Here is a 10733-nt window from a genome sequence, read left to right on the forward strand (position 1 = left end):
TTCCTTTTTCTCATGGCTTTAAGTTTATCTCTTTATTCCTATGTTAGGCATTTTCATTATAATGTGTCTTGGTGTGGATCTGTTGTGATTTTGTACATTTGGTGTCCTGTAAGCCTCTTGAATTTGGTTTTCCAATTTATTTTTCATGTTTGGAAAATTTTCTGATAGTACTTCATTGAGTAGATTGTTCATTCCTTTGGTTTGGAACTCTATGCCTTCCTCTATCCCAATAATTCTTAAATTTGGTCTTTTTATGCTATCCCATATTTCTTGAATGTTCTGCTCATGGTTTCTTACCATTTTCATTGTGCAGTCTACATTATTTTTCAAGATTATATAGTTTGTCTTCATTGTCTGGGGTCCTGTCTTCCAAGTGGTGTAATGTGTTGGTGATGCTTTCAATTGAGCTTTTAATTTGGTTTATAATTTCTTTCATTTCAAGTATTTCTGTTTGGTTTTTCTTTAGAACCTCTATCTCCCTATTGAAGTAAACTTTTGCTTCCTGAATTTGTTTATGTAACTCTTTGACAAAATGACCTTTTGCTGCTTGCATTTGCTCTCTTATATCATCCTTTAATTCACAGAACATTTTAATTTTGTGCAGCCTGAACTCCTTCGCTATAATTTCATCTGTTGTTCTGGCCATGGATTTTAATAATGTGGTATCTTGATATGTTTGGGGTACTTTTTTCCCTTGTCTTTCCATGTTGCTCGAGTATCTTCCTTTCCAGTTCTGTGGATCTGAGGCATTCCCATGTTTACCCTATAGGCTTGTAATGCCCCTGTAGGGTTCCAATACCTCACCTTTGAGGGGAAGGATAATGTTAACAGATCCAAATATAAACAAAATACCACCTGGTTATCTGATGTTCTAAACTGGTAGTTGCCTCAACTAAAGATGGTTATGGAGGTCTAGCAGAATGCACTTCAATTTATAGTACACATATAGAGCATAAATTTTTATGTCTCTTATTGTATACAATGTAGAGTCACACCATTTGTGTCTTCATATGTGTACTTAGGATAATGATGTCCATCTCATTCCACCATCTTTCCTATCCCCCAAACTTCTCCCTCCACTCCCTCCCCTTTGCTCTATCTAGAGTTCCTCCATGCTTCCCATGCTCCCCCATCCATCCCCATTATGGATGAGCATCTACATATTAGAGAAAAATTCAGACGTTGGCTTACTTCCCTTAGCATAATATTCTCCAATTCCATCATTTACCTGCAAATGTCATGATTTTATTCTCTTTTAATGTGGAGTAATATTCCATTGTGTATATATACCACATTTTCTTTATCCATTCATCTACTGAAGGGCATATAGGTTGGTTCCACAATTTAGCTATTGTCAATTGTGCTGCTTTAAACATTGATGTGGCTGCTTCACTATAGTATGCTGTTTGGGGGTATAGACCAAGGAGTGAGATTGCTGTGTCAAATGGTGGTTCCATTCTAAGTTTTCCAAGGAATCTCCATACTGCTTTTCATATTGGCTGCACCAATTTTCAGTCCCACTGGCAATGTGTGAGTGTGCCTTTTTCCCCACATCCTTGACAACATATATTGTTGTTTGTATTCTTAATAGCTGCCATTCTGATTGGAGTGAGATGAAATCTTAGAGTAGTTTTGGTTTTAATTTCTCTAATTGCTTGAGATGTTGAACATTTTTTCATATATTTGTTGATTGATTCTATATCATTTTCTGAGCAGTGTCTGTTCAGTTCTTTGGACCATTTACTGATTGGGGTTTTGTTTTGGTGTTAATATTTTTGAGTTCTTTATATATCCTAGAGATTAGTGCTCTATCTGATGTGTGTGTGGTAAAAATTTGTTCCCAAAATGTAGGCTCTCTATTCACCTCACTGATTGTTTCTTTTGCTGAAAAGAAGCTTTTAAGCTTGAATCCATCCCATTTATTGATTCTTGATTTTATTTTTTGCACTACAGGAGTCTTATTAAGGAAGTTGGGACCTCATCCAGTATGATGCAGATTTGGGCCTACTTTTTCTTCTGTTAGGCACAGGATCTCTGATTTTATTCCTAGGTCCTTGATCCACTTTGAGTTGAGTTTTGTGCATGGTGAGATATTGGGGCTTAATTTCATTTGGCTGCATAAGGATTTCCAGTTTTCCCAGCACCATTTGTTGAAGAGGCTATCTTTTCTCCAATGTATGTTTTTTTGGCACCTTTGTCTAATATGAGATAATTGTATTTATGTGGGTTTCTCTGTGTCCTCTAATCTCTACCATTGGTCTACAAGTCTATTTTGTTAAGAATAATCCTTCCTATGAATTTTAACACAAAGTGTATTCAGAGTGATATTTAACTAACTGTCCTTTTGTCATTAATGTTTTCATTAAATCAAAAGAAAAAATGTGTACAGCAAGGTGATGATAAACATGAAGAATGCATTCTTTGCTAACTTTGCTTTGCATAGTTACTTCTCTTGTGACTTTTAGGGGCTTTTTCTTAGCAATTAGAATACCATCATAAATATTATTCCTTAGCACTTGCAGCATGGAGTGGTTGAAAGGAAACTGGCTTTTCCCCAGGTATATTCCAGCCTGAAGATAATTTGAGAAATAAAGCAACACTTTTTTAAAGGCATATATTGAATTATTGAATTATTATATACCTTTATTCTTGTTGAGTGTAGTCCTCATTTTAGAGCAATTTGTTATCTCATTTTATCCTAAAGGATACTAAAACGTGAATTATCCCAGCAATTGGTGCTTATGATTGTGTCAGAAGATTTAGTAAAAATTTGATTATACATATGAAGCGGGGAAAAACCAGTGGGATGAAGAAGGTGATTTGTTTGCTAATTTTGAACTAGTGAATTTTTAATGCAGGGGTAATTGAAGTGAACCCACCAAAACCCGAAACTAATGAGGATACTCAGACAATATTGGAGAATTTCAGCCGAACAGCATCTGGAGGTGCATTTGTGGTATCAAATGTTCCAGGCACTACAAATGCTCCCTTGCCTGACCTGTTCCCTCCAAGTCAAATCACAGACCTTGATGCCACACCTGAGGGGGAGCAGATCAATCTAACATGGACAGCGCCAGGAGATAATTTTGATGTCGGAACAGGTAAGCATAAAGTATCATGTGGTTTCAACTTAAGTTAAAGGTGCTCATTGCAAAAGCAAGGGTGTATGGGCAGGTTAGGAAAGAACAGTTTTTGACTGACAGCTCACTGAACTTTTAATTTTATAATCTAATATTTTTTAATCAATCAAACAGGAGATATTTTAACATGGTTAAAATAAAGATAGTAGCATTTGGCAGAGCTTAAAAGTCAGAATTCAGGTTTCTTTAAAAAGCAGTAATTTTTTTGTGAGTATATACTATGCACAAGTAAACAACATTTTTGAGAGTAAATGGAGCCCCGCCCTCCAGCTCCCCGGCCCGCTCCTCCTCCTCCCGCTCTGGATCGGTCCGGCTCCAGTGCCGGCTTCGGCACCTCCCGGCCGCCCGGGGCCGAGGCAATGTGAGGTTGTAAAAATCCATGTGGGACGGCACGGCCCCGGGGGGAGCATCGCAAAGGTCCATGTCGATGGATACTACTTGCCTTCTTCCCCCCCAGCTTTTGGCTAGTTTGAATGACATTGCTGTAAACATTGGTGTATAATAATCTGGCAGCGGAGATCCAGGCCAACTGATTCGCGTGGCCTGCCCTGCGGCTACAGAAGGCGTGGCGCCTCAGTGAAGCCATTAATTAGCAAGCAGGGAGGTTAGGGAAGGCCATTAGGTGGAATCCCACCAGCCAAGCCCACAGGGACCCTTGGGCCGAGCACGGGATCTCAGAAGGGGAAGGAAGCGGTACAGTCCCATCCCCCACAGCGGACACTCCACCGAGGCAGTCAGCGGCCACCATCCGGGAAAGCTGAAGTATACACCACCACTCTCCAACAGCTTGCAACATCAAAACAGCCAGCAGCAGGACCCCGGAGATCCAGGCCAACTGATTCGCGCGGCCTGCCCCGCAGCTACAGAAGGCGTGGCGCCTCAGAGAAGCCATTAATTAGCAAGCAGGGAGGTTAGGGACTGCCATTAGGTGGAATCCCGCCAGCTAAGCCCACCGCCCACGCCCGGAACAGGCCCAGCGTCCTGCCAGCATTGTGTCACGACACCCCAATTGGAATAGGGACAGAGCAGAGCCGCCTTCCACTCCCGGAACAGGCCCAGAGAGCCGCCAGCGTGGTAGACACGTCACCCCAATTGGAGTAGGGGCACAGCCGCTGCCCGCACCTGCAAGGGAGACTTTTCAAGTATACAAGAGCAACATAAATAAATAGGGGGTAAATTTCAAAAACACAACAGTTGCACCAAGCAGAAAGAAACGCGAGCAGTATGAAAAGACAAGGAAAGAAAGGACCACAAGCAATGCAGGTCAACTCAACTTTAGAAGAGGTAATAGCTGCAACAGATGGAATATAAGATAAAGAGTTCAGGATATATATGCTTCAGATGATCTGGAGTCTCAAGGAAGACATGAGACAGCAAAATCAGACAATGAAAGATCACATTGACAAACAAATCCAGGAAGTAAAAGATCAATTTCACAGGGAGATAGAGGTAATAAAAAACAAACAAATTGAAATTCTAGAAATGCAGGAAACAATAAACCAACTTAAAAACTCAATTGAGAATACTACCAGCAGAGTAGATCACTTAGAAGAGAGAACATCAGACAATGAAGACAAAGTATTTCAACTGGAAAAGAACATAGACAGCTCAGCAAGTCTGCTAAGAAACCATGAGCAGAACATCCAAGAATTATGGGACAATATCAAAAGACCAAATTTAAGAGTCATTGGGATACAGGAAGGCACAGAGCTCCATTCCAAAGGAATAAACAGTCTATTCAGTGAAATAATACGAGAAAACTTCCCAGAATTGAAGAATGAGACAGAATCCCAAATCCTAGAAGCCTACAGGACGCCGAATGTGCAAAATCATAAGAGATCCACACCTAGACACATTATAATGAAGATGTCCAACATACAGAATAAGGAGAGAATTTTAAAAGCTGCAAGAGAAAGAAAGCAGATTACATTTAGGGGTAAACCAATCAGGATAACAGCTGATCTATCAACGCAGACTCTGAAAGCTAGAAGATCCTGGAATAACATATTTCAAACACTGAAAGACAATGGGCTCCAACCAAGAATCGTGTATCCGGCGAAATTAAGCTTCAGGTTAGAAGATGAAATTAAAACCTTCCACAATAAACAAAAGTTAAAAGAATTCGCAGCTAGAAAACCATCTCTTCAAAAAATCCTTGGCAAAACATTACAGGAAGAGGAAAGGGAAAATAACATTGAAAACCAACAATGGGAGGTAGGACAGTAAAGGGGGGAAAGTAGTCAAAGAGGATAACAAATCAGGTTTAGTAACATCAATAAACAAATATGGATAGAAGAACAAACCATATCTCAATAATAACCCTAAATGTTAATGGCTTAAACTCACCAATTAAGAGACACAGGCTAGTAGAATGGATCAAAAAACAAGACCCAACAATATGCTGTCTACAGGAGACGCATTTGATAGGAAAAGATATACATAGACTGAAGGTGAAAGGGTGGGAAAAATCATATCACTCATATGGACCGCGGAAACAAGCAGGAGTGTCCATACTCATATCTAATAAAATAGATTTCAAGCCAAAGCTAATCAAAAGGGATATAGAAGGACACTTCATACTGCTCAAGGGAACCATACACCAACAAGACATAACAATCATAAATATATATGCCCCAAATAATGGTGCAGCTGTGTTCATCAAGCAAACTCTTCTCAAGTTCAAGAGTCTAATAGACCACCATACAATAATCATGGGAGACTTCAACACACCTCTCTCACCACTGGACAGATCTTCCAAACAAAAGTTAAATAAGGAAACTATAGAACTCAATAACACAATTAACAACCTAGACTTAATTGACATATATAGACTATACCACCCAACATCAAGTAGCTACACTTTTTTCTCAGCAGCACATGGAACCTTCTCAAAAATAGACCATATACTATGTCACAGGGCAACTCTTAGACAATACAAAGGGGTAGAGATAATACCATGCATCTTATCTGATCATAATGGAATGAAACTGAAAATCAATGATAAAAGAAGAAATGAAAAATCAAGCATCACCTGGAGAATGAACAATAGGTTGCTGAGTGATCAATGGGTTTTAGAAGACATCAAGGAGGAAATTAAAAAATTCCTAGAGTTAAATGAAAACACAGACACAACATATCGGAATCTATGGGACACATTGAAAGCAGTTCTAAGAGGAAAATTCATTGCTTGGAGTTCATTCCTCAAAAAAAGAAAAAACCAACAAATAAATGATCTCATACTTCATCTCAAAATCCTAGAAAAAGAAGAGCAAAACAACAGCAAAAGAAGCAGAAGGCAAGAAATAATTAAAATCAGAGCTGAAATTAATGAAATTAAAACAAAAGAAACAATTGAAAAAATTGACAAAACTAAAAGCTGGTTCTTTGAAAAAATAAATAAAATTGACAGACCCTTAGCCATGCTAACGAAGAGAAGAAGAGAGAGAACCCAAATTACTAGCATATGGGATGAAAAAGGCAATATCACAACAGACACTTCAGAAATACAGAAGATAATCAGAAATTACTTTGAATCCTTATACTCCAATAAAATAGAAGATAGTGAAGGCATAGATAAATTCCTTGAGTCCTATGATCTGCCCAGATTGAGCCAGGAGGATATAGAGAACCTAAACAGACCAATAACAATAGAGGAAATAGAAGAAACCATCAAAAGACTACCAACTAAGAAAAGCCCAGGACCGGATGGGTATACAGCAGAGTTTTACAAAACCTTTAAAGAGGAACTAACACCAATACTTTTCAAGCTATTTCAGGAAATAGAAAAAGAGGGAGAACTTCCAAATTCATTCTACGAGGCCAAAATCACCCTGATTCCGAAACCAGACAAAGACACATCAAAGAAGGAAAACTACAGACCAATATCTCTAATGAACCTTGACGCAAAAATCCTCAATAAAATTCTGGCAAATCGGATTCAAATACATATCAAAAAAATTATACATCATGATCAAGTAGGATTCATCCCTGGGATGCAAGGCTGGTTTAATATACGGAAATCAGGGGCTGGGGATGTGGCTCAAGTGGTGGCGCGCTCGCCTGGCATGCGTGCGGCCCGGGTTCGATCCTCAGCACCACATACCAACGAAGATGTTGTGTCCGCCGAGAACTGAAGAATAGGTATTGAAGATTCTCTCTCTCTCTCTCCTCTCTCACTCTCTCTTAAAAAAAAAATAATATACGGAAATCAATAAATGTTATTCACCACATCAATAGACTTAAAAATAAGAACCATATGATCATCTCAATAGATGCAGAAAAAGCATTCGACAAAGTACAGCATCCCTTTATGTTCAAAACGCTAGAAAAATTAGGGATAACAGGATCATACCTCAACATTGTAAAAGCAATCTATGATAAGCCACAGGCCAGCATCATTCTGAATGGAGAAAAATTGAAGGCATTCCCTCTAAGATCTGGTACAAGACAGGGATGCCCTCTCTCACCACTTCTGTTCAACATAGTCCTCGAAACACTGGCCAGAGCAATTAGACAGTCAAAAGAAATTAAAGGCATAAAAATAGGAAAAGAAGAACTTAAATTATCACTATTTGCAGATGATATGATTCTATACCTAGCAGACCCAAAAGGGTCTACAAAGAAGCTATTAGAGCTAATAAATGAATTCAGCAAAGTGGCAGGATATAAGATCAACAAGCATAAATCAAAGGCATTCCTGTATATCAGCGACAAATCCTCTGAAACGGAAATGAGGACAACTACTCCATTCACAATATCCCCCCAAAAAATAAAATACTTGGGAATCAACCTAACAAAAGAGGTGAAGGATTTATACAATGAAAATTACAGAACCCTAAAGAAAGACATAGAAGAAGACCTTAGAAGATGGAAAAACATACCCTGCTCATGGATAGGCAGAACTAACATCATCAACATGGCGATATTACCAAAAGTTCTCTATAAGTTCAATGCAATGCCAATCAAAATCCCAACAGCATATCTTGTAGAAGTAGATAAAAGAATCATGAAATTCATATGGAATAATAAAAGACCCAGAATAGCAAAAACAATACTAAGCAGGAAGTGTGAATCAGGCGGTATAGCGATACCAGACTTCAAACTATACTACAGAGCAATAGTAACAAAAACAGCATGGTACTGGTACCAAAACAGGCGGGTGGACCAATGGTACAGAATAGAGGACACAGTAACCAATCCACAAAACTACAACTATCTTATTTTTGATAAAGGGGCTAAAAGCATGCAATGGAGGAAGGATAGCATCTTCAACAAATGGTGCTGGGAAAACTGGAAATCCATTTGCACCAAAATGAATCTGAATCCCTATCTCTCGCCGTGCACAAAAGTTAACTCAAAATGGATCAAGGAGCTTGATATTAAATCAGAGACACGGCATCTGATAGAAGAAAAAGTTGGTTATGATCTACACGCTGTGGGATCGGGCTCCAAATTCCTCAATAGGACACCCATAGCGCTAGAGTTAACAACTAGAATCAACAAATGGGACTTACTCAAACTAAAAAGTTTTTTCTCAGCAAAAGAAACAATAAGAGAGATAAACAGGGAGCCTACATCCTGGGAACAAATCTTTACTCCACACACTTCAGATAGAGCCCTAATAACCAGAATATACAAAGAACTCAAAAAATTAGACAATAAGATAACAAATAACCCAATCAATAAATGGGCCAAGGACCTGAACAGACACTTCTCAGAGGAGGACATACAATCAATCAACAAGTACATGAAAAAATGCTCACCATCGCTAGCAGTCAGAGAAATGCAAATCAAAACTACCCTAAGATACCATCTCACTCCAGTAAGACTGGTAGCCATTAGGAAGTCAGACAACAATAAGTGCTGGCGAGGATGTGGGGAAAAGGGCACTCTTGTTCATTGCTGGTGGGACTGCAAATTGGTGCAGCCAATTTGGAAAGCAGTATGGAGATTTCTCGGAAAGCTGGGAATGGAACCACCATTTGACCCAGCTATTCCCCTTCTCGGTCTATTCCCTAAAGCCCTAACAAGAGCATGCTACAGGGACACTGCTACATTGATGTTCATAGCAGCTCAATTCACAATAGCAAGACTGTGGAACCAGCCTAGATGCCCTTCAATAGATGAATGGATAAAAAAAATGTGGCATTTATACACTATGGAGTATTACTCTGCATTAAAAAATGACAAAATCATAGAATTTGGAGGGAAATGGATGGCATTAGAGCAGATTATGCTAAGTGAAGCTAGTCAATCTTTAAAAAACAAATACCAAATGACTCCTTTGATATAAGGGTTGTAAACAAGGACAGGGTAGGGACGAAGAGCTTGAGAAGAATATTTACAGTAAACAGGGATGAGAGGTGGGAGGGAAAGGGAGTGAGAAGGGAAATTGCATGGAAATGGAAGGCGATCCTCAGGGTTATACAAAATGTCATATAAGAGGAAAGGAGGGGTAAGACAAGAGAATACAAATGGAAGAAATGATTTACAGTAGAAGGGGTAGAGAGAGAAAAGGGGAGGGGAGGGGAGGGGAGGGGAGGGGAGGGGAGGGGGGATAGTAGACAATAGGACAGACAGCAGAATACATCAGACACTAGAAAGGCATTATGTCAATCAATGGAAGGGTAACTGATGTGATACAGCAATTTGTATACGGGGTAAAAGCGGGAGTTCATAATCCAGTTGAATCAAACCGTGTAATATGATGTATTAAGAACTATGTAATGTTATGAACGACCAATAAAAAAAAAATAATAATCTGCAAAAAAAAAAGAGAGTAAATGGAAAAATATTTATATGTATCTGTGCTACAGCTACTAAACTGCCTTTAACTCTTTCCTTAGTCCGAGAGTATATCATAAGAATAAGTGGAAGTATCATTGATCTAAGAGACAATTTTGATGATGCACTTCAAGTGAACACTACCGACCTATCACCAAAAGAGGCGAACTCCAAGGAAACCTTTGCATTTAAACCAGGAAACATCTCAGAAGAAAACATAACCCACATATTCATTGCCATTCAAAGTGTAGACAAAAGCAATTTGACATCAAAAATATCCAATATTGCACAAGTGGCTTTGTTTATCCCTCAAGTAGATCCTGTTCCTGATGAAGGCCAACCAAATTCTAATCCTGGTGAAAGTCATCCTAATCATAATTCTGGAGTTAATATTTCTACAGTGGTGCTATCAGTGGGGGGGTGTGTTGTGGTTGTTAGTATTATTTTAAGTATCACTATTTGTATCTTAAAGAAGAGAAACTCTTCAAGAAGACCTACAACAGAGTTTTAAAAAAACAAAAACATATAAGTAAAGTATATTTCTGAAATTCTAAATTCAGCCTGTATGAATTTACACTTATAAAAGATAAGTTTAAGAGGTCTAAAAAGAATACTATGATTAAATATAAACATGCATGAATTTGTGAAAAACTGCCAATACTTCAGTTAATAGTTTTATTCACTATTTTGACTTTTCATATGTAGTGATAAAGACATTTTTCTTATTGATGCCCCAGCTGTGTATTATTTTTCTGATGCAAAACGTTCAGAAATAATATTTTCAAATTTCATGACAAAGTTAAAATTGTC

At 38.5% G+C, this 10733-nt stretch overlaps 1 protein-coding gene across 1 annotated transcript in view; it reads left to right on the plus strand.

Annotated features, from left to right (window-relative positions):
- Nucleotides 1-10434, plus strand: part of LOC113194866 (calcium-activated chloride channel regulator 4-like) — a 40856-nt gene extending 30422 nt beyond the window's left edge. The window contains exons 13-14 of the mRNA XM_077791554.1: nt 2859-3101; nt 9986-10434. Of these exons, the coding sequence (XP_077647680.1) occupies nt 2859-3101; nt 9986-10434 (692 nt within the window). The remainder of the gene's footprint in view (nt 1-2858; nt 3102-9985) is intronic.
- Nucleotides 10435-10733: the final 299 nt, after the last annotated feature.

Source organism: Urocitellus parryii, chromosome 11 (genome assembly GCF_045843805.1).
Source record: "Urocitellus parryii isolate mUroPar1 chromosome 11, mUroPar1.hap1, whole genome shotgun sequence".
NCBI classification, from domain to species: Eukaryota; Metazoa; Chordata; class Mammalia; order Rodentia; family Sciuridae; genus Urocitellus; species Urocitellus parryii.